This window comes from Manihot esculenta, chromosome 18 (assembly GCF_001659605.2).
Source record: "Manihot esculenta cultivar AM560-2 chromosome 18, M.esculenta_v8, whole genome shotgun sequence".
Taxonomy (NCBI): Eukaryota; Viridiplantae; Streptophyta; class Magnoliopsida; order Malpighiales; family Euphorbiaceae; genus Manihot; species Manihot esculenta.
The window spans coordinates 7279466-7304230 of NC_035178.2; the positions used below are offsets into that span (position 1 = coordinate 7279466).

Here is a 24765-nt window from a genome sequence, read left to right on the forward strand (position 1 = left end):
CATTATATTTCTGGCCTGATGCAGAGTCCTAAGAGAGCAGGGGAAGAAAACAACTGGCATTTACTTCATAATAACCTTATTCAGGCCCACCTAGGTGGTGTTTTCATTCCACCAGTGATCCGGTAAATATCATTTGCAGCAAGAAACCAGGCTTTTTGCCTATTTAAGTGTGGAATATTTTTTATTTATGAATTTAGAGTTAAAAAAAAATTATTTGTGTCGGATTGTCAAATTGCAGCCGAAAAACATGTTTGGTGCTTGTTTAATCGGTATAAAATAGCGCCACGCTATTATTAATATTTTTTAAAAAAATGATCTAGCGCCACTTAGAGAGATGTAAGGCTATTATTTGTTTTTATTTTTTATTTATTAAAATATTATAATTATATTAATTAATTAATATATTATTTTTATATTATATTAATTTAATAATTATATTTTTATTATATTTTTATTATAATAAATTTTTTATAATATATTTTATTAATTTTAATATGTTTTTATAATAATATTATAATTAAATAATACTAATTATAAATTTATTTATCAATTATTAAATATATATATATATAATATTTAAATTTTTTTTTAAATAGAAATCGAAAAGTGAATTTAAAATTTATCCGATTTATTCGAATATACTTACCATTATATTAAATCTGTGAGTGAATTAATATTTAAAATTATAAAAATTAAATTTATTTTTATTAGACTGTTATTATGCAGTCGTAAATAATCACATAATAATATAAATATTTTAATATTTTGAGGAGTTATGAAATATATTATTATATGATTTGATAACTGTCGGATTTCTCTCACTTAGCCGATCCAACATTTTTAATCGATCCAACATCTTCGGTCCTGACCCAAACACGAAGGTAGATTGGCCCGCCCGTGAGCCTTCAACGCAAAGAATCCAGTCCGGTGATGTGACTTGAAGAAATACAGTAGGTTCAGTCACTTCGCAGTCCTGCCCACATACGCAAAGGGTCCTGACGCTGAGAGGAGTCCCGACACTTACGTAGGTACGGACCTATAGAGATAGGAATAGAGAGGCCTTTGAATGTTACCAGCAGACAAAAGAAAAAGGATAAAAGGGAGGATAAAGGGGAGAAAACACCTTTCTCTCCATCTAAGTAAATTCAATTATTATAGATATCAGACTATTATAATTAAATATATAAAAATAATTTAATTGTGATTAGATATAGAAAAATAATTCTTAGTATATATTTATTCGATAAAATTTTTTATTATTTTAATAAATTAATACAGTAATATTTTAATCATTTAATAATATTGTTTTATAACTCTATAAATTACTAAAATTTCTACAAATTACTAAAATAAGTTATAAACGGTTATTATATTTTATAAAAGTATTTTTAATATATAAAAGTATTAAAGGGACTACACATTAAAATATTTAAAATTATAATATTATCTTACTATTATAGTATATAAAATCACTTCATTAAATTAATTATTTAATTTATTTATTTTTTCTCTTTGATAAATTATAAACAATACGTATAAAATATTTAAAATTATTATATTATTTTATTATTAGATATTATATGAAAATATTAAATTATAAATTATCAAAAGAAAATAAATAAATAAATAAATCTAATCATATAATAAATTGATTAACAGTATAATTTTATTTTATATATTAATATTTAATATATTTTATTATTAATATTTAAATTAAAAATATTACTCACCTTATATCATTTTAGTGTTATAAAATTACTATCATTATATAATTATATATATTGCTATAAATTAACATTATTATGTGATTATGTGCGACAGCACAAATCAATCCAATAAAAATAAATTTAATTTTTATAATTTTAAATATTTATATTAATTATTTAATTCAGTGTTTTTTATATATATTTAATAACAGGTAAATAAATTTATAATTAGTATTATTTAATTATAATATTATTATAAAAATATATTAAAATTAATAAAATTTATTATAATAAAAATATAATTATTAAATTAATATAATATAAAAATAATATATTAATTAATTAATATAATTATAATATTTTAATAATTAAAAAAATAAAAAAATTATGACATTGCGCCCAATAAAAATAAATAAATCCTAATTTGAAATCATATATAAAAATTAAAAAAATATAAATAATGATATAACACTAGATTCTAGCACCTGTTAAATAGTTGTCACACATATTTTTCGATTGTTAAATCCTAAATTTATAAATATTTTTTTTTTATCTCAAATTCACAAATAAAATATCTCCTTTCCTTAAATCGGCAAAAAGCCTCGAGAAACCTTCGTACAAACGTGGTTAAAGCATGTTAAACTTGCATCTCCCTAACCTGGACTGTGCTAAAAGAGTAGTATATGCAATGGCAAGGCAATAAAGTCGTGCAAATGGATACATTTACTGCAACAGGAGGGAGGCAAGCTTGGATAAAGACGGCAGCATGGGTATTCCAAGCTCTGAGGAAAGCAGTTAATGATGAACTCAACAGGCTGGAGAAGTCTGTAGATGCTTGTTTCAGCTGCCTTCGGCCTGGGGAAAGGCTTGCTGTGATCTTTTTTCCGTCGCTCAGAAGATAAGAGTTGGGAAACAAACATTTCTCAACACCATACAAAAACCAATAGACATGGAGTTGTGCATGGTGAAGAGAGAGGTGGAAGAGATATAAGGAAGATGGAAGATGAGAGTGTGCATGGGCGGATCGGAAACACCATCAGAAGAAGAAGAAAGATCGAATAGGCGGAGAAGAAGTGCCAAACTCAACTCCGGGGATTGAGACTCAAAGTAAATAATTGATTTGAGTTTCTATGACCCCTAATCATTTGATTCTTGTTTGGAATCTCAAATTTTGAGTGGATTCAAATTTAATTCTTTTTTCTTAACTTTTGTGGGTTAAGAATTTAATTCTTAATTTTAAATTTTGGTGAGAATTAATTTTGAATTAAAAATAAATCTTGTTTTTTTTTATCAAAATTATATAATTAGTTCTTTTGAGAATCTTATTTTTTTTCCTTTCTTTTATTTTTTATTTTAATTTTAAATTTATTTATATTTTATTAATTAATAACTATTTTCTTTAGAATTTAATTTAATATTAAGTATGCATTTGTAATTGATATTAAAAAATTTATTATATTATTTTGTTAATTTTTCTAAAAAAGAGTGTCCATCTAATTTATATATTTTAATAGTAAAAAAAACTAAAGTTTAGATTTTAAATATTATGAAAATATTAATAATAGTGTTAAAAATATTTTTTATTTATAAAATACATATTTATATTTAACTTAAAAATAACAAGAATAATAAGGGAAATAAATCAATTTAAATTTATTATTATTTTGTTTAAAATAAATAAAATTTATTTTTTTTATAAGAAATAAATTCGAAAACAGTGTGATTAGTTATACGCTGCATTTGCCAAATTGCATGTTCCAGATGCGAGCGTGGATCAGAATGTGCCCATGCTGAGATATTGAGGAAAATTGAATAGCTTTTAATTTTTAAGCAGAAAACGCTAATTGGATTGATGTTAAATGGGAGAAATTTTATAGTGCAATGGTGATTTCAAGTTTGCAATTTCATATAAATTAGATATAAACTAAAAATAAAAGTCAATCCTTAATCTTCGATTTAGTCTGATTAAAAAATAATTTTTACAAAATTATATTTTTACAAAATAAATTTTCATCAAAGATTTAAAGTATTTTATTTATCTTAAAATATAATTTAACATATTTTATTAATGAAAAAATTGAATGAAATGTAAAAGTTCAGATAAATTATTATTTTATTTTTAATTTTTATTATTATAAAATTTCTGGAAAATTGTTGGTTTCAATTTGGTCCAAACTCCATAGAAGCCCAGTAGAAACAGGTTATTTATTTATTTATTTATAATAATAAAAAAAAAACAACTTCCTTAAATTTTTATAGAATTGAGATAAAATGGCAACTGAATAAACTGATATATTAACCTATTGCAAACTTAAAGTTTTTTAACTTAATTAATCTCCAATCAATCAAAACCTTAATTTTTTTTTTTAAATTGACTGAAAAGTATTCCAAATTATTAGAATATTTAGTAAAATCAATTTTAATTATAAGATTTGAAACCACAAATCTACTGATTTGTAGACTCATTTTAACATTTTGGATCGTTAAACAACATGATTTATTAAAACGGTCTTTATTTTTTACTTTTTAAATAAAAAAAGCAATAAATATTTGGTAAGGGAAAATGAAAGAGTAACAAAAATTTCTTTTTCAATAGTTGGAAAACTCTGTAAACTTATGAGAGTCAGAATGTCTTTAACCATCTTCTAATATTTAGTAAAATTTATTTTTTTTGAATTTTCCAAAGTCTTTAACCATCTTCTAATCAAAACTTTACATGTATTAATTGAATATATTAAAAATGCCTTTAAATTTTAAAATTATTTTAAAATTTTCAGTTTAAATTCAGAATTTTTTTTAAATTTTTTATTAATATTTAGAAAAGTATTTTTGCATTGTTATTCTAAAAAAACTAATTTTAAATATTTACAAAAAAAATAAAATAAGTCGATTTCAATATAAATATGAAGTCAGAATGTTAGTGGAAAATAAATTAGGGATTTAATAGGCACATAATTTTTTTCCCCCAATTTGTAAAACAAAAAAAATATACAAAACGACAAAAGTCCAAATCACATTGGGCCCCATCATTTAAAACCCCAACCTCATTTTCCTCGTCCTTTCTCGATTTAAATAAGATACAGCGCTCATATCCACCAGACAATTTTGCCCTACCATACGCTCAAGTTCGATGAGTTAGTTAGGGGTAATCTAGACTTTTCATACCAAATACACCCGCGTTCTAGACGCGGCCCTAGCGCCAATCCAACTGTCACTCCGTTTCTGCGATAATTCCAGTTTAAACGACGACGTCTTGCTATCTTTAAAATACATGGGCTCGGCCGCGTTTGCCGAAACTTGATATCAACTATCAAGCAGCGAGACTGCAGAACTTGGTAGACTTTGCTCCTCAGCTCGCTCTCTCTCTCTCTCTCTCTCTCTCTCTCTCTCTCGTTTTCTCCAAATTTTTTTTTGTTGCTTTATCCGTTGATGACTTGAAATCTTGAAATCTTTTGGGAAACAGCTCGAGAAATCCTATAAAGACTCGAAGAGATGGAAAAGAAAAGCAAGAGAAGAAGGGTGTCACTGTCATATTCAGTGACGGCTTTCTTCTTTATTGTATTGGTTGCAAATTTCCAGGGCTCTTCCTCTGCGGCTAGTCAAACACCCACATCCAACAAGAAAAAGTCAACCCAGCCGACCGTGGCTGCTAGTTTCGGCTCCTCTCTTCTTCTTCCCGTTGCTGGAAATGTTTATCCTCTTGGGTATCTCTTTGATTACTGGAATGCATTTTTAGTCTTTTGTTTTTCTTCTCTTTTAATCTTAGTTCGATGTGGATTCTTGTGTGATTCTTTTGTTTCTCTGTAATTTCTTGTTATTTGTTTGGTTAGTTTTGGTCTGTTCCAATTAGTTTGCAACTGAATTCCATCGTTTCCATGATTTTTCTTTTGCAACATTTTAACGGTGTCTTTTTTCTAAAAAGAATTAAATTAATACTTGTGGGATGTTGTATTAAAATGATTTTTATATCATTTTCTCGGTCTCATATTCAATTTCATGGATTATTCTGGTAAAAAAATACCCGTTTTTCTATTTTGTTTAGTTTCTTGACAAATTATTTCATCCCATTTGTCCAAAAATAATTTTCTCTGTTTGTCTTTCAGTGGATAACGGAGAATTTATTAGAGGGGGGAAACTGGTTTTTAATAGGAGTAAAAGATAATAGTCCTCTAAGCAAAACAAGAAAATATTGTATTAGGTCTTCTGCATTACCTTTTTTCAGATTGGCTGATTAGACATGCAAAAGATTCTAGTAGGAAGAGACCTAAGATGAATGCATATATTGCAGGAAAATAAAATTACCCAAGAACCTATTTTTGCCAAGTTGGGATCTAAAATAACAGTGAGAAAATACTGTTTGTGAAGCAGTAAGCAGTCTCCTCATCTAAAATTCTTTTACTTTTTTTACCCATAAGCGTATGATCCTCACATAGAATAGTAAATAATTTGCTGAGTTGTTTCATATTGAGTGAAGCATGAGTGTCATTTCTTAATTTCACTTACTGTGTCCTTTAGATGAATGGAAGGATCAAGTTCTTGATATTCTGATTTGGATGTTGATCTTTTATTCCTGTCCAAATCTCTCAGTTTTGTCCAATTTGTGGATTATATGTGATTCTTTTTTTTTTTTCAGGGATTGAAATATGCCACTGAAGTGGAATGTTTTTTCCAATTTTTTTTCCCAATTTGCAGGTACTATTCTGTGTCACTCAGTATTGGCAATCCCCCCAAGCTTTTCGAATTAGATATTGATACTGGTAGTGACCTTACTTGGGTCCAATGTGATGCACCTTGCACTGGTTGTACAAAGGTAAATGTGCTAGATAAAAATTATAACACTTCCAACAGATTCTCTTCATGGTTATACCTACTGTACTTACATATGCTCATTAATGCAGCCTCTTGATCACCTTTACAAGCCAAAAAACAATCTAGTGCCTTGTACTGATCCCTTATGCAGCGCCATCCACTCTGGAGGAAGCTTTCAGTGCGAGTCTTCTAATGATCAATGCGATTATGAGGTTCAGTATGCTGATGATGGTTCATCTCTTGGTGTGCTGGTCTTAGACCATTTTCTCCTAAAATTAATGAATGGTTCTCTCCTCAGACCTCTAATGGCCTTTGGGTAGGTATCGGACTTTCAGCATTTGATTTTGATGAAGACATTGTTCATATCATCAAAAGAATTAGTAAATAATTACTCAGCAACAAGTTTATCAGTTTCATAATAGCTTGAGCATGTGAAGGATCAAAAGTTGTTACCTTTATAGTTCTTTGATTAAATTGCCTAGTGACTACTGTGATATTTTGTTTATGATGCATGATGATCATCTTGCCTGTAGGTGTGGGTATGATCAAAAGAATCCAGGCCCACTTCCACCTCCTTCCACATCAGGGGTCCTTGGCCTTGGCAATGGCAAAACAAGCTTTATTTCACAATTGCAAACCCTAGGTATAGTAAAGAATGTTATTGGACACTGTTTGAGCAGGCTGGGGGGAGGATTTTTATTTTTTGGAGATCATTTTATCCCTTCTTCAGGAATCAGTTGGACGCCAATGATCCGCAGTTCATTGGAGTAAGAGCTCTGTTACTGGGCTTTCACATATCTATATGCTTACCTTTTCATGCATATAATTAATCTAAATGGAGTTCTTTCTTGATGTTCTTATTCAGAAAACACTATTCATCAGGACCAGCAGAACTTCTTTTTGACGGAAAGCCCTCAGGAATGAAGGGACTAGAATTGATTTTTGATAGTGGGAGCTCTTATACTTACTTCAGTGCCCAGTTATACCAAGCCACACTTAATTTGGTGAGATATGAATAAGAATGAGTATTTCTCTGAGTCACAAACTTGGATACAGGAAAATCTGGTTAGAAATTCTGTTGCTGGAAAAATAACTTATTTTTGTCTCAGATAAGGAAAGATCTTTCTGGAAAGCCTCTAAAAGACGCACCAGAGGAGAAGGCCCTCTCTATCTGCTGGAAAGGTGCAAAGCCCTTCAAATCTGTTAGTGATGTGAAGAGCTACTTCAAGCCCTTGTCACTAAGCTTTACAAAATCTAAGAATGTTCAGCTGCAGTTGCCACCTGAAGGTTATCTTATTGTCACGGTGAGGACCAACTGAAATGCACATGTTAACTGAAGTTAGTAACGCTTCAGAACATGAATATTGAATATAAAGCATCTCTAGAAACCATTTATTTGTTCCCTGCAGTTAACACACATCTAACAAGTAACAACTACTTCTCTTTCAGAAAAATGGAAATGTGTGCTTGGGGATTCTAAATGGCACTGAAGTAGGACTAGGAAATATCGAAGTAATTGGAGGTAAGAGATCTCAATAGAGTAGTTAAGTTGTTAATTATGATCTAACATCGAGCTTTTCACATATTTGTTGTGCAGACATTTTTTTACAAGATAAACTGGTGATATATGACAATGTTAATCATCAGATCGGCTGGGTCGCTGCAAATTGTGACAGACTTCCCAAGTCCTGAACTATTCTCTAGTGATATTCTTCCTTTCATGCAATTTTGCTGAAGGACTCTCTCACTGGGATTTTTTTTGTTTTTGTTTATGATTATTGACAGTGTTGACCGTGATAATAATGAAGGTCTTTGTCAGCCTTTTGCAACTAATTATGTTATCCTAGACGGGCACTGTCCATCCAGAGTATGAAGACAATTATGGACAAAGAATAAATAGTTTCATGGCATTATACATAGTAAATACACATACATTTCAGTCACTCAGGTTTACAAATTTTAATGTTGTTCTTCTTCTGTGTTCTGTAGTCTTCACAATACATGTAATTGTCTGATCCCACATACACAGCATTGCTTACAAATTTATGGCACTGTAGCTTCTAGTGAGAGTTATAGACGAGGTGGTATAAATTGATTCAGTTACTTCTGTTACTGTGCAAATTCGTTACTATTGCATAACACCAGTAAGAGATCAAACAGTTGTTCTGTTGATGATTGTCATCAATTACATGTAAAATTCAGACTGTCCTTTCTGTATTCTGTTGAGGACAATATGCATCAACGGTCACATCACTCTATCTTATCATTGATCCATTGTCACTAGAGTTTCCAGTGCCATCTAATGACATCTGTGTCAGAACCGAGAGAAAGGAGTTGCTTTTTGTCTCCCAAAGTCATGTTTCAGAGATTTTTGGTATATTTTAATCATAACAACATGAAATAACAAAATAGTTTTTTTTTTCAAATTTTTTTAACAGCATTAGAAGTATTTTTTTTTTCCCTAAAAAAGTGCTTTTCTAACTCAACTTCTTTGTCAAACAACCTTTACGATGACCTACTTTAACATGTCTGTGCAACAGCTAGCACCTGCCTTTTTTAGCAGTCGTTTTGGTGGCCCATGTCCATCATAGTAACAAAACAAAAGATACTATTTTCCTTTCAATGTTTCGTTGGTCATGGTTATACTAGGTTATATATATATAAAAAAAAAGAAATTTTATAGAAAAAAATGAGATAAATTGAACTTATAGTTTTTTTAATATTCTCTCAATTTGGGTTACACTTCACCAGCAACTTCCTTCTTATCCTAAGTAATGTTTGTTGTGCTCCTCCCCAAAATTAGAGATTCACCTGTGCCGTGATTGTCACTCAGTTTGGGAGATATGGGTTTTTTCTTCTTTATTGAGTACTTCCTGTTTTGGGTATCTTTTAAACAATGGTGGACAGGACCTTGCGAGAAAAGGTCTTTTAGAGGATTTGGAGACCATAGCATGTATTTGTTACCAAATATGGAGGGCATGCATTAAGCTCTTATTTGAAGGGAATGTGTAGGAAATTTGCTTTGAGACCACATGGATGATAACAATATTTCAGGTGGTTCATTTACGCCCAGAGATGTGGTTGCGCAGTTCTTCAGTTCATTCTTTTGGCTGAAGAACTACTATATCCTTATATGGTTTAATTTAACTTCAGTCTAACAGCATTGAATCATTTAATTCAATATTAAACATATAATTTTTTTTATTAATGCAAAAAATGTTTTTTATTATTTATAAGAAATCCTATATCCTTATATGGTTTATGAAATATTATTATTTATTAATTAATTTAGTAATTTTATAATTTTCCATAAAAATATTACTCTACGTAAAATTTATAAATACTTTTAAACTTTTATATTTTAAAAATAAACCATCCATGAAAATTGCCATATCATTAATATTTAAAATTTTTCTCAAGGTTCGCAGAGTCAGCCCAATAAGGTCTATTGGGCCATAAAAGCTCCGATTGACCCAAAATGGAACTACTAAAAGCCCACACCCAGTTCGGCACCTGCCTCAAAATCAGCTTGGCGCCATCAGCGAAACCTCCTACCCGCTGTGCTCAGTGCTCTTGCTGCTTCTCAAATCTCAGTCGAGGGATCCTGAACTTGAATTCTCCGGCTAGACAGATAGCGAGAGTGTGTGAAAAGATGACAGAGGTGGTATCTCTTATGGACATTGACGAAGATGAGAACCAGAACCGTAATCAAAACCATTCCTTGAAATCAAACAAGGGCAAAAACGTCGTCGTTGCTGGCACTACGCCTGATGCTAAAGCCACTCCCTGGGTGGAGAAGTATCGCCCTCAGTCACTCGCCGACGTAGCTGCTCATCGCGACATTGTTGATACCAGTAATTATTTTCTGTTCTCCTTTTCCTCTAGGGTTTTCACTGTATATGTTTATAATTGTATATGCGTGCCTATTAAGCTCTTCGAATTCTTCAATCAGTTGATAAGAAGTTTCAGAAGTAGAGTTAAAAGATTTCGAACTTGTTTTCGAAATGTGTTATTCCTCTAAATTTACTCATCCTTTCCGTTTTGGCTGGTGAATGTGCCTTTTTTCTCCCCTCCTGGTTGGCTGCCAAGAAAACTCAAGATAAAAAATTTATAATCTTTGCACTTTTGAGTGTGTAATGATTTGGATGTTGCTTACCCAATAAATGAGAAAAAGTTAACCATGGAACTGTGTTGTTGAATAATCCAATCAAAAGAAGATTGAATATTGTTGTTTGTATTTTGTGTTATAATGTCTCTCCAGTAATATCATAATTTTTGTTTTGTTTGGTTGGGTAGTTGATAGGCTTACCAGTGAAAACAGATTGCCCCACCTCCTACTGTATGGCCCTCCTGGCACTGGAAAAACATCAACTATTCTTGCTGTTGCACGTAAACTGTATGGGGCACAGTACCATAATATGATCTTGGAGCTGAATGCATCAGATGACAGGGGAATTGATGTAGTGCGACAGCAGATACAAGATTTTGCTAGCACTCAGAGCTTCTCATTTGGGTAAGCTTTTATATGTTGCTCTACAGTGTGGCTCTTGTTATGAAGCTCCAAGTAATTTCATGAAATGTAGCAGTCGACTTGCTTTGATAATTTTTCGACTTTGTGGTCACATTCACAAATGAGTTGAACTCTTTCCCTGGCCATAATAATGATAATCTATTATATGTGATTATTTTAGTGCTTTTATTCTTATTTAGTATCTAACAGAGCAATAGTTTCTTCTTGCTTTCAATTTTCTGAATGTGCTGCCTGAGGTGAATTGATTTGAGGGCTGAAAGTACTGCTCAACGGCTCTTTACAATTGTAGCTTATTACAAAGGCTTTATTATTTACAGGACAAAGTCATTTGTAAAGTTGGTCTTACTAGATGAGTCAGATGCCATGACTAAAGATGCCCAATTTGCCCTGCGTAGAGGTATTGATTGTTACTCATCACTGTCTTTTGGGTCTCCCATCTCCTTGTTATTTATTGTGCACTGATGTATATTCTGCTTGTTTGTGGTGTAGTGATTGAGAAATACACCAAGAACACTCGGTTTGCACTCATCTGCAATCATGTGAACAAAATTATTCCGGCACTGCAATCTAGATGTACTCGATTTCGATTTGCTCCTCTCGATCCTATACATGTTACTGAACGACTTAAACATGTTATAGAGGCTGAAGGGTAGGAGATTCTGTTTCTTGTCCTTTTTTAGATTTCTACGTATATTTTAACTGTGTAAACAGGATGGTGCCTTTGGTTTGTGCCAGGTTTAGGTACCTCCTATTTTGAAGCACCATAGATGGTCCATCTTCTTTTATTAGGGTAGCCTTTTCTATAATTAAATAACAATTTATTTTGCTTTTATGAAGTTTTTGTTTGAAGGCTGAAAGACACATAACTTACTATTCCACATTGTTGATCCAATGTATGCATGCTGTTTTCTCCTAACATTTGGGCATGCATATAAAAGTGTATGTGGACTTGATTGTGATGGGGTTAGAGAAATGGAAGGGAGTTAAACTACGAAGGGTGTTGTGGAGATTGGTAGCTTACTTGCATGGTGTCAAACTGGGTTTGTTTTTTCGGGCCACTTGTTTTGAATCATTTGAACAGTTAATGGGAGTGATGACCTGTTTTTGAGTTTATACAGGAAAAGGAATAATCTGTTGCCTTAGAGAAGTGCTGACTGTTTTAATTTGGCCTGTTTCTTAGAAGTTATCCAGTAATGCTTTGAACATCTGCCTCTCTTTCTCTAAATAGGCTTGATGTACCTGAAAGTGGCTTGCAAGCACTTGTACGACTTAGCAATGGTGATATGAGGAAGGCCTTGAACATATTACAGGTTCTAATATATTTTTCCCTTTTGTGCTCCTTCATATGTATTCCTCACACATGCTTGGGTGATAAAAGGTGACTACTTTTATTTTTCACATCTGCAACCAAGGGAAGTTAATATCTCTGTTTCTGAATAGAGTTTCTTGGTTGAAGTTGAAAATATCAGTATTTTATAGTCTTTTTGCATGTGTTGTAGGGAAGAACTTCCGTGATTTTCCTCTCGTTCTCTCTGTCTCTCCATTTAACATGATTATGTATTAAATGTGAAATTTAACCTTTAGAAAGGAAGGGAAAGGGTAAAATAATCGTTATGGCCAATCACATTATGGTTCCTGTTGGCCATCTTGTGTTAATGAATTCAAAATGGGCTCCTTAATCCCTTTTGCTGATCTATGCAGTCAACACACATGGCTTCTCAGCAAATTACAGAAGAAGCTGTATACCTTTGCACTGGAAATCCATTGCCCAGAGACGTTGAGCAAATATCTTACTGGCTTCTAAATGAATCATTTGCAGAAAGTTTCAAACGTATTCAACAATATGTTCTTCATATAATGCCGTTGTTTCATATTAGTTATGGAAGTGCAGAATATGATTGGTCTTTGTATCTTTTATTGGTTTTGTGCTCATTGTTCTGTAGGAATTTCTGAAATCAAGATGAGGAAAGGATTAGCATTGGTGGATATTGTGAGAGAAGTGACTATGTAAGTGTTGTGCAATAATTTTGGGCATCAACTTCTGTGAATTTGCATTAATTGACATGTTCTCCACTGAATTATTCTAATCAGGTTTGTTTTCAAGATTAAGATGCCATCAGATGTCAGAATTCATTTGATCAATGACATGGCTGATATAGAGTATGTGGCCATGTCTTGCTCTTGTTTTATTTGCAATTATCCCAAATTGTTATGTAACAAGCCTACCAAAAGAGAAAAAATAAAAAAAGAAGGTAAGAATAGACTTATCGAGGTCTTGATTGAACTAATTTGTGGCATTTGCAAACAATCCGCAGGTACAGGTTGAGTTTTGGGTGCAATGATAAGTTGCAATTGGGGTCACTTATTGCTTCTTTCACGCGGGCTCGATCTGCTCTGGTTGCTGCTGCTGGTAAGTAGTTGACAAGCTATTTGTGCTTGCCATTTCAATTGCTGATTTCAGCTCAGTACAGTTGAATTTTGCGTGTGCAATAACTCGAGTCATCCATGTTTAAGAGTGTAGAGCTTAGCTGATTGAAAGCTTTTAATCTATTATTTAAAACAGTAATTCTTCAGCTTATGGACGAATTCGCATTTCGCTAGGAGATTCTCCACTCCTGCTTTTGTTAACTTCTACCACTACCTCCATTTTAATTCTCTCAAAACCCGATTGGAGAAAAAACTGAATATCCAACTATCGAGGCATAATCAAAGCGAACAGGGAATGATGCCATAGTGAACTGCTTGCCACCTATAAAAGAAGAAACTTGGTGGAGGGTAGTGCATTATGGTAGTTCGAGGAGGCGTCCCTCAGCCCTGACTCTAAGCTACCCTTGATGATCTTGCCCCTTCCGCTGCAGGGTTGGAGAATCATTGTTCTTGCCCCAGATTGTTTTGGGTTCCGCAAGGGCATTTTATGCTTGATCTGAATACTTTTACTATATTACAATTTTCTCATCTAATGACTTCAATCTCAATAATTTCCCATCAATAGAAAAATGAAATAATTCAAAAAGAGAAGTAAAATAACAGTACTTATTGTATTTAGTAGAAATAAAGGTAAAATTGAAAAATAAAAAAATAATTGATATTAATTTTATCATTTTTTTTAAGATTTAGAACAGAAAAATTAAAATGTAATTAGTAATAAATGTGAGAATACTTGTTTTATTAACAAATCATCTATGATATAAATATAACTAATTATTATTATTATTTCAGACACTAAATAGGTTCTGACCTTAATTTAAAGGTCTAATTAATTAAATCTCAAATAGGAATGTAAATATATATTCCTAAATCCTTCATTTTATTAAGTGTGTAGCTATGACATGTTTGGATATTATACTATATATTCGTAAGATCTGCTGGTTTACTAATTTATATTCATAATTTATAAGATATTAAGAGTGCAGATGGGCTATGACATGCTTGAATCAACTTTGTGAATCAAAGTCAAGTGGTGGTTTAGGCTTTAAAGACCTAAAAACTTTTAATTTAGCTCTATTTGCTAAATAAAGGTGGAAACTTCTTTTGGAATCACATTCTTTTCTAATCAGGGTGCTCAAAAGTAAAAATTATTCATCTTTCCTTCAAGCTAAATTGGGCATCAATCCTTTTTCAGATTGGAAGAGTATTATCTGAGGCAGACAAGTCATTAATAAAAGAAAAATTGGTAAGTGAATGATGGAGAAGTATTTTTTGCGGCAGATAAGTTATTAATAAAGGAATACGTTGACAAGTGAATGATAGCTGCTTAATTTTCTATAAAGAAGATAACTAGGACCTAGAGCTTTTTTCCCGATTGCCCAATTTTTTTTCGAACCATGATCCTTCCATAGTATGGATTTTCAACTCATTAACTACCAACACCACTCTTAGAATCAAAATCAGATTAAAATGAATTTTCATCCAAATGATATTCCTCATATCCTTTCCATCCCAATTGTTATGATTAGAGATGAAAACAAGTTGGTTTGGCATCACATAAGAAATTGCCAGTATAAGGTACGATTTGGTTATTATATTGCTAAATCCATTACTAATAGAATCTCTACAAGTTCAAATGCAGGTCCTGGTCCAGATTCATCGATGAATCTTACTTCTTTTTGGAAATATATTCAGGAAGTAAATGTGCTTCCAAAACTACATAATTTCCTTTGAACTTATACGAGAGAATGCCTGCCACTTATAGAAAATATACACTGAGTACTCTCTCATATATCATAGAATTGTCTTTTCTGTGGAGAAACCGGAAACTTATCCATATCTTTTCTTTAAGTGCTCAAGAACAATTTAGTTTTGGCTTCACTCTCCCTTTCAATTGAGATCATTTATGCTCCCAAATCACTCTACGAGGAATTTTTGGACTTTAATTTCATACTATATAATTGGTTAAGGTAACAACTCGGATGACTTATCCTTTTTTATTTTCCTGATATGACATTTGTGGAAATGCAAGAATCTCCATGTGTTTAAACACCAACAGCTACCTCTAGCTGAAAGTATCCTCCATGCAGTCCATCGTTAGCAAAACTTTCAAATTGCTACTTTTACTCAAGAACCAACCAGATCGCTTTTGAGAAATCGTCCAATTGGTTGGATTCTACCTCTTATTGCATCCATTAAAATAACTTTTGATGCTAGTGTTGACAATAGGAAGAAGATAGGGTCTATAGTGGTAGTAGCTCGCGATAATATAGGAAATACTTTGACTTGGAACTGTAGAAGGCACTCTGCTATTTCATATATCTTCACGTTGGAATTCTTGACATGTAGGGAGGTTATTTTGCTTGTAAAAAATTTAAGTTTTACTAATATTTGTATTGAATGAGACTCTCAAAACACCATTGATGTCATTGATAATGTCTCTCTACCGACCTAAGTTCAAGGTATTATTAAGGATATTAAGTTCTTGGCAGATCATATTCGGTCTATCTTCTTCATACATACATAAAGACAAGCAAATTAAACAGATGATTTTTTTGCAGTCAAGATTTTATATGATATTTTATTTCTATTTAATATTATTTACCAATATTAATCTCTTTTCTCATTTCTATTTAACGGTAACCTTAGCTCTGAAATAAAAAAATAGTTTAAATTATATTTTACAGTTTTATTTTAAATATGAATATTGGTAATGTAGAAACTAAATAAAATGTAGGTGGCCCTAGCATGAGAGTAACCTATTGTTTGGTTAGCTGAAAAATTATAAATTAATTAGTAGGGTATGGCCATGCACATGAAAAATTGAAAGCAAGATGCTTTATACCATAAATTAAAACATTGATATAACAAGTTCATGGTTTTGATATAATCTATTTACATTGTACTCTGACAATGGTCTATAAACCTAGAAAATTAATTATTAGGTATTCTAATAAATGTTAACAGTTTAATTATTTTTTAATTATACATTAAATATTGTATAGATTAATATCATAATGAAATGTACATTATCAAGTTTATATATAAAAGAGCATGAACACTTGTTCTTGTTTTCACTTAAATATCAAAATTTTTATTAAGAATGTGACATGATAAAACATAATTTTCTATTCACCAAGAAAAGCAATAACTTAGCAATGGCCTACGTGAAAAATTAGAAGTGATCTATTTGTATATATTTTAAATTCATAATAAATCGAATTTAAATAAAAATTTTTATCAATATAAAATGATTATAAACAAATACCCATTTACTTTTTTATTCAATTCTATTTTTAATTATTATGTAATATTTTTGTTCAGACACATAAATAAAATTAATCTATGTTAGAACGGAATATGATATTCAAATCTTCATTTTTAATTTTTAATTCTTTTAATAGTTGTTTGAAGTTAAACGAAGAGATTACGGTGAGAGTGGATTATGAGGTTATTTAAGGAAATAAATCACCTTAACATTATTTTTAAAGGGTTAATTCCCATACTGACATTGCTAAAATAATGATTAAAACTTCACTTCCTTGGTTATAGCCTGACCAACTTGGCTATAGTTTTTGAATTCGAGGAAAATTGTAATCAAAATCAGAACTTTATGTAAGTTTTAGTCCGCTTTTTATAATGTTTCATATTTAATTTTAATTTGATTTAATTTAATTATCAAAGTTTTTTTAAATAATTAAAAATAATTTAATTTTAATATAATTATAACCTACTTTGATTTAAATTGACAACTTATGTACGTGTATATTTTTTACTTAAAAATTTTAATTTTCTCTTCAATTATATATGGTAAAATCCACCCTTGCGGAGAAGGAAACCATACGATATACCAAATAATTTGTAGCTATCGAGTAGTTGGTGGATTATAACCTAACCATCACCATCTTTCAAACACTCACATTCAATGGCCAGAGTAGCCTACGAGATAAGTAGGCATAAAAATTATTCAGTGTCCACTAGATTAGGCAATAGAATATCAACTTTCAATATTTCCTAAATAAAAACTTCAAACAATGAAATTAAAAAAAAAAAACATTTACTTAACCACTAATTTTTTAGTCATTAATTATGTTTGAGATGGATATATTTAATAATAATAAAACAAACTTTTACTGATCCCAATGTATAATTAATAACTTCTAACTAATACTTATTAATAAATTACCAATATAATTAATGAGAGAAGAGTATAATTAAATAAAGGATTCTAAATAATTAATAATTATTCTAAATAAAACTACAAAAGCTACCTTAAAAGGTCAAAATTCAAATTACAAATCCAACCATATGTACATAACAAGGCGGCTATACTTTCTATTCCTTTTTGCTATACCCAAATAGGTCCTTCACATTTGGTGAACGAATTTCTTCTTTACTCTCTCTCTCCAACGGCACACTCATAGACTTTCAGTCTCGTGTTACCGTTCGATTGCTTTATCAAGTCAAACACTCCCACTAGATCCGCATTTGGCTCAAAACGGCTTCTGTAGGTTCATGAACATATCCTGTAGCGGTGACATCTGATTATTTCCCTGAAACAGCGACGCGAACGTTTTGTCCAGGCTGGCATCCATGTAATTATATGAGAAATCCAGGGCATTTACGTCCCCCCAGTCTTTCCACTTTGGCTCGCTCTGCACCTCACACGTGAACTCCGGCGATACTACGTGCTCCGAGCAGCTCGAGTCCGTGTGCAACTTCGGTACTGAATCGGACGTATCAAAGTACACGTAATCGTTTGCGGTCCCCGTCGCCGATGATGGATCAGGGAAAGGTGCTCTAATATCCGGCTTCGTATCCTCCATTATTTCCGGCGAGTTCAATTTCCGGTTGCTTACTTGCCCTTGCTTCTCAATTGTGCCTTTCTTGTTGTATATGCGACAGAGCACCCAATCATCCAACTGCAACAAAATCAAAATCGGTTATTCGGCGAATGATTCGTAGCGTGTACCATAATCAGAATCCGAAAGCATAATAAATATTTATCAACGCAATTAGCCAGTTGAATTTCACTCAGGTGGGGCCCAACCACTCAAGAACTACAATCACCGCCATCACATGATTTAACGCATCATTGGAGGCTTGTGTAATTGAGCAATTCTTTCAATGGACAATACCAGAGAGGATTTTTTAGGAAGGTTAAAAGAGTCATTTGGCCTCCACGTGCGAATTTGGAATCATGTTCATGCAATAGAATGTCGAAACTACCCCTAATTTTCGGTGGAAATGAAAATTAAAATGGCTATTATACCCTTAAGCTGTTCTTCTTGCGAACCGAGCGATCTACATCGGCTAAACGATACTCGTGCATAATCCAATTTGTTTTCACTCCTTTGGGAGCTTTCCCTGCGTAAAAAACCAAAGCTTTCTTGATACCAACAGGCTTCGGCAGCCCAATTGGCTTATCTGCTCCCGTAGCCTTCCAGTAGCCGGTCCCCGCGGCTCGATTCGGCCTCGATCCGTTTGGGTACTTCCTCTCCCTAGGTGAAAAGAAGTACCAATCCTTTTCTCCATACAGAGCCAAACCTGTAAATACACGAAGCAATTGTAATCTTCCCCCGAAATATATCTGTAAACCCCTTAGATTTAAAAAGTGCGAAAATAAATTCACCTGGGAGATCCCACGGGTCGTACTTATAGAGATCGATTTCGGCGATTATTGGGACTCCAATAGGCTGAGACGCGCATTTGCGGCAGAGGTAGTGAATCACAAGCTCCTCGTCTGTTGGATGGAACCTGAATCCTGGAGGTAAATCCAAAGCTGCTGCCATTTTTGACCTTTCTACCTTTCCTCTGTTCGACTAGTCGACTACACCTGCTACTCTTTGATCTTCTCTCTGAATCTCTCTATCTCTCTCTCGCAAACTTAGAATGCAAGGGAAGGCCGTGAATTTATAGGGGGAAAATGGTGGACGACACAGGGCAGACGTGATTTCTAGAATACACGTGGTTGATAAAGTTTTCCCTTTTATTTTTTTTTCCCATGACAGCAGCCGGGACACGTGGCCAAATCTTAAGTGGGGGTGCGTGCGTGTATGTCGATAGCCCACATGGAGGATTTTGTCACTGCTTACAACAAGTATTTTGGACTCTTGTGCAGAGATACTGTAAAGTGTAAACAGAGAATAACCACCGAGAATATAACTTTTCCAGGATGAAAAAAAAATAAAGGGGCAAAAAAATAGAAAAATGCCTATCCTCCTTAAATTATATTTTCTCTCTTATTTTCTAGACATCCAAACAGAGGGTAACCAGTTGGTTCGTACTGAAAATTTGAAAAATATTTAAAAAAAGGAATAGACACAGTCTAATTTCTCCTGTCGAAATCGTGTGGACTCGGTTTTTTTTTTTTTTATTTGTTAATGAGCCGACAGTTAAACAGCGGATTTGGTGTACACAATGAAGAGTGAGTGACCCACGTGCACCGGTAATGAATGTCGGATTGTGTCATTTGGCAACACAGGAGCCGGAGCTCAGCTGAGGATTGAGGATGGAGCAGAGCAGAGGAGCATGGAGATCCAACCAGTGTAAGTTTTTGTAAATGTGAAAAAATAGATGAGAAGATAATCCTTATCTTCATATAAATGCATGGGATGGGAGCAATATAATACACTAATATGTGAATTTTTAATTTTAAATTTGATAAAAATAATATTTGCTCATAAATTATTTAATTTTTTTACACACCATAAAATAACATCTATCATAAAAATATTTAAAAATTAATGACCTCGCTTTTTTATAATATAATAATATATAAATTGATTATTATAATTTTATTTTAATAAATTTATTAAAATATTTTTAATATTTAATAAAATTTAATAATAAATATTTAATATATTTAAAATGAATATAATTCAATATTATTTTTATGTATGAAAAAATAAATAAAAATTATATGATGAAAAAAATATTAAGTAGATATTAATCCTTACAACATTAGAGTTGTGAGTTATACTAAATTAGTAAATCAGTATATGTATTGATTATACATAATTAATGTAATATTTAATAAATAATTTGCTATAATACGTTTGCTGTAGTAAAATCTTCTCTTTTAAGTATTAAAATCATAAAAAGTTTGAAATTAAAATTTTAATTTTTAGTAATAATGTTTTGTAGGGGTGAAGTATTATGTGGTAAGAGTATTAGTGGGCAATTGTAAAATAAGAATATTTGCTTGACCCAAACTTTCTAGAGCCATGCACCTTTCAATTTTATTTATTTATTTATTTAAACAAAAACCACTAACATTCTGGTAGGTGAACGTTGGTGTTTGGGTATTGACGTGTCAATAGTCTACATGGATAAGGCCAAAAGAAGGAAGTTACTCGGCAAGCGCCGGAATCGCCAAATCACTCCACTTCCACGCTCGCTTTTTCTCGCGCGCGCGCACACCATGACACCGGAAAATTAATGTGGATATCCGAATTATCCTCTCATCCAGTCGTTGATATACTGAAGTCTCATTTAGTTTAAAATAGTATATTTTTCTGAATAGTTTCATTTTTTTTAAAAATTTAATATAATCTATTTAATTATTAGTTTAAAATAAAATTATTTTAATAAAAATTAATAATTCATATGACATAAATGCTTTACTTTAATATTAACACTCATTAATTTAATATAAAATATTTTTCTAATATTCAACATTCAAATCACATAAAAATTAATATATAATTTTTAATAGTATAATAATTAATAAAACATTATATATATATATATATATATATATATATATATATATATATATATTTACATCTATTTACTAATGATATAATACTACAATATATTATATCGATACAAATTAAATTATATATTTTATAATAAAAAATAAATTAAAGAATATAATATTTTTTATATTTTTTTTTAAAATGAACTTTTATTTAGATAACTTTTAAGCTAGAAATTAAAATAAAATGTGAAAAATAAAAAAGTAAAATAAAAGTATCCTCCCATGAGTTGGATGTTAAAAAGGAAAATAAGAGAAAAAAAAGTAATTTTTTAGTAATAAAATAATTATTTTATAATAAAAATAAATAATTATAAAAATAAAAAACTAATTACATCTATTTTCATTTACTCTTTCTCTAATTTGAGGAGAAAGTGCATAATAATTTTAATTTTTTATTTTGTTTATCATATTTTTCTTTAATCTAAATAAAATAAAAGATAAAATATATTTCTTTTCTTTTCAAATTTTCCTTCCCTAGAAAAAATAAAGGTGCTGCTTGGAATGCCAGGCGTGAACTTGTGAATTCCCAAACGTGGACATATCCGAACTTTTACTTTCGGTGGCTGGGTGGTGGTTACTTGAATTAATGCTGTCCTTTTCAATCGCAATGGATCTCAACCTATCAGATTTTGCCACGACACAATCTAATTTCACGATGTGTAACGCTCAACTGGTGGAGTTGTCTCCACGTCAATCTTGTCGATTTGGAACGTGATTCTTGCACAGAGAGTGACAGGCGGTGACATATACTGGTCGCAATGAGTGACCTAATCAACGTCTCCTCAGTGACCAAATTGCCCCCTGTCTCGTGACGTGGCATACTATGATTAGTTGGAATAGCTGCAAATTGGTAAGCAATTCAACGCGACGAATGGGCAAAAATTGGTGGACCCAGATTCAATCAATAACATCAGATTTAAGATTTTGATGGTCAATGCTTGGACGGTCAAGATCAATAATGATTGATGTAGATTTATAAATATTTTTATTTATAATTATAAATTATCTTCTTAGGAGAATAATTTAATTATTCATCCTTGTATATCACTTTTATTATTTCGTATTCTTATAAAGTAAATAAACAAGCTAAATTTAATAATCATTAAATTCACTCAAATGTAATATATTGGTAAGTGTATTAGTTAAATTTTAGAGATCACATACTCAACACACTAATAATCAATTTTTCATTAAAAAACTATTAAATGTCATGAAAAAAATTTTAATTTAATTTTTTTATCAAACTTTATTCACCATTTAAAAAATTAAATGAAACAATTTATTTAAATTCATTTATCATCAATTTAAGCTTATGAGTGTAATTAGATTAAATATTTATAAATATACAATTAATTGAAGATATGTGTATAATAAATATATATTAAATTTAATAATAATTAAATTAATTTTTTATAATAATTATACGAAAATAGATTTAAACTTTATGGTCCAGACACACATTTTCAATTATGATCACCAAATCCGGGTGATGAAATTGAAATCCACTGAACAAAGACAAAAAATTGTGGTGTGAAATGAATATAATACCCCTACTCTGAAAACACCCTCATTTAAATGACTTTCAACAGCGAACTCATGCCCCACTTTTCAGCGAGAAACATGTTATATTATTATTATTATGAAAATAGACTCAAAACATATGAAAATAATATTTATTTAATTTTTTATAAATAAATTCATTTATTTATATTTTAAGTATTACGATATATTAATTCGGATAAATTATTTCATTATTACTAACTATTCAAACTATTAAATTAAATTTATAATTAATTAAATAAAAATCCATTAATTAATTATGCTATGTGAGGTGTGAAAGCATTAGAATTGGGGTGGATTTCAATCACATCATCATCATGTGTCAAGCTTTGCTTATTAAAATTATTAGGAAAGATATTTTATAGTCAAAATTTAAATATGAAATCTCTAATCAAAGAAAAACGGAATAATTTTTTTTGATAATGTGTTTTGTGTCCAAGTTAAATGAACAAAGTGGTCATACATATCTCGTGATGTGAAGAGTCTTTGTTGATACTTTATTTATGGTATAGTGAAAAGGGGAAGACTTGTTATATACGGCCAGCCAATTTGTCTCGTTGTTGTTGTCTCTCTTACAGTAAATCCAAATGCATGTTTTAAACATTCTTCCTAAGTCGGCTGAATTATTACAAGATCTGTTTAGTCATTTCAAGCTTTCCATGTTTGGAAGTGTTTAATTTCTTTAGTTTTCTCTTCTTTTTATTACTCTTGTCCCACAAAAATACGTTTTTATTTTATTTTTTAAAAATTATATGCTAATTTACTTATTTTTATTTAATATACTCATATTTAATATGCAATAAAAATATAATTTATTAATTTCAAGAATGATTTGACAGTGAATAATATAAGTGGATGTTATGTTATGAAATTGATAAAAAAAAAAGACTATTTTTTATCATTTTTGCATAAAATTTATTAATAATTTTTCTTATATAGCAAAAACTAAATAGTAATTTATCAAATTTCTATTCTTCTCATTATCTTAATAAAAAAATCCTAATCATCCTAATTAAATAATAATCAATTTGGATTGAAGCCTAATTAATTTAAGTAAAAATAAGATAAATTTTGGTGGATGATCAACGGCCACGTCGGACTAAAACCTAGATGGTTCCAGGAATGTTCGCGGCCGTATATTCTCTGAACTATTCCTTTTTTATTATATATATACTATTTTTATTTTCTTGGTCATGTTAAACGACAAGCCGCATCAGCTAATCTACCCAACATATTCCCTGAGTGAGTAAGCTTTTCTAAAAGTCCGCCCATTGATAGGAAGGATTTTGTTAATATTTTTATGGCAGAGTTGAATATGATGTTCATGGTCTAAATCGATTTATATTTTTGGTTTAGTAGTTAGAATAATAAATAAATAAATTATATAATTGCTTGACAAATAATAAATAAATGATTTATTTTCAATTATTTAAAAAATAATAATAATTCATTTTCTAAAAAAAATAAAAAAATATTACATGATTTTATTAATTTTTTATTTTAACATATATAATGTAATTTATATCAAAATTATCAATAAACAATAATAATTTTAAAACGCAGTCAACATGTTAATATGAAAATTTTCTCAGAAAATTAATAATTGAACATATATCGATCACCGCTCTAAATTGAAAATAAGTAAAATTAAATAATATTTTTTTAATTAATAATTATATTTTATTTATTAAATTAATAATTTTTAATAATATCAAGAAATTACTGTTATCCGTTAACGATATAATATTATAGATATTATTTTAATATAAGTTAAACTATAAAATTTAAAATAAAAATAAATGAAATTATAAAATATATTTTTATAATATTTTTTTTATTATTAATATGATAAAGTGAAATAAATTAATTTGACCTAATCATAAAACTTTGATGATTAAAAATATAAAATAAAATAAAATAAGTAAACGAAAAATCAAATAAGAATATTAAATATGAGTCATCTCAAAAAT

At 30.4% G+C, this 24765-nt stretch overlaps 3 protein-coding genes across 5 annotated transcripts; 2 read left to right on the forward strand and 1 right to left on the reverse strand.

Moving 5' to 3' along the window:
* The first annotated feature begins 4896 nt into the window (after positions 1–4896).
* Positions 4897–8732, forward strand: LOC110606552 (aspartic proteinase Asp1). Of its 3 annotated transcripts, XM_021745406.2 has the most exons (10): positions 4897–5041; positions 5170–5410; positions 6399–6516; positions 6605–6831; positions 7049–7282; positions 7381–7519; positions 7625–7819; positions 7965–8037; positions 8113–8200; positions 8301–8732. In XM_021745406.2, the coding sequence occupies exons 2-10, from the start codon at positions 5199–5201 to the stop codon at positions 8386–8388; spliced, it is 1374 nt and encodes a 457-aa protein (XP_021601098.2). In that variant the 5' UTR covers positions 4897–5041; positions 5170–5198; the 3' UTR covers positions 8389–8732. The 3 variants fall into 3 exon arrangements, with proteins under 3 accessions (XP_021601098.2, XP_043809001.1, XP_043809002.1); XM_043953066.1 differs by having other exon boundaries at positions 5006–5410; XM_043953067.1 differs by having other exon boundaries at positions 5006–5410; positions 8113–8732.
* A 1176-nt stretch (positions 8733–9908) lies between these two features.
* Positions 9909–14006, forward strand: LOC110606161 (replication factor C subunit 3). The gene is made up of 10 exons (XM_043953068.1): positions 9909–10369; positions 10812–11028; positions 11364–11443; positions 11536–11695; positions 12275–12356; positions 12748–12877; positions 12990–13053; positions 13138–13206; positions 13362–13456; positions 13610–14006. Exons 1-10 carry the CDS (start codon positions 9994–9996, stop codon positions 13645–13647), a joined length of 1311 nt encoding a protein of 436 aa, XP_043809003.1. The 5' UTR covers positions 9909–9993; the 3' UTR covers positions 13648–14006.
* A 3681-nt stretch (positions 14007–17687) lies between these two features.
* Positions 17688–19405, reverse strand: LOC110606683 (NAC domain-containing protein 2). The gene is made up of 3 exons (XM_021745606.2): positions 19106–19405; positions 18746–19020; positions 17688–18395 (listed from the first exon to the last, which is right to left on the reverse strand). The coding sequence occupies exons 1-3, from the start codon at positions 19263–19265 to the stop codon at positions 17967–17969; spliced, it is 864 nt and encodes a 287-aa protein (XP_021601298.2). The 5' UTR covers positions 19266–19405; the 3' UTR covers positions 17688–17966.
* Positions 19406–24765: the final 5360 nt, after the last annotated feature.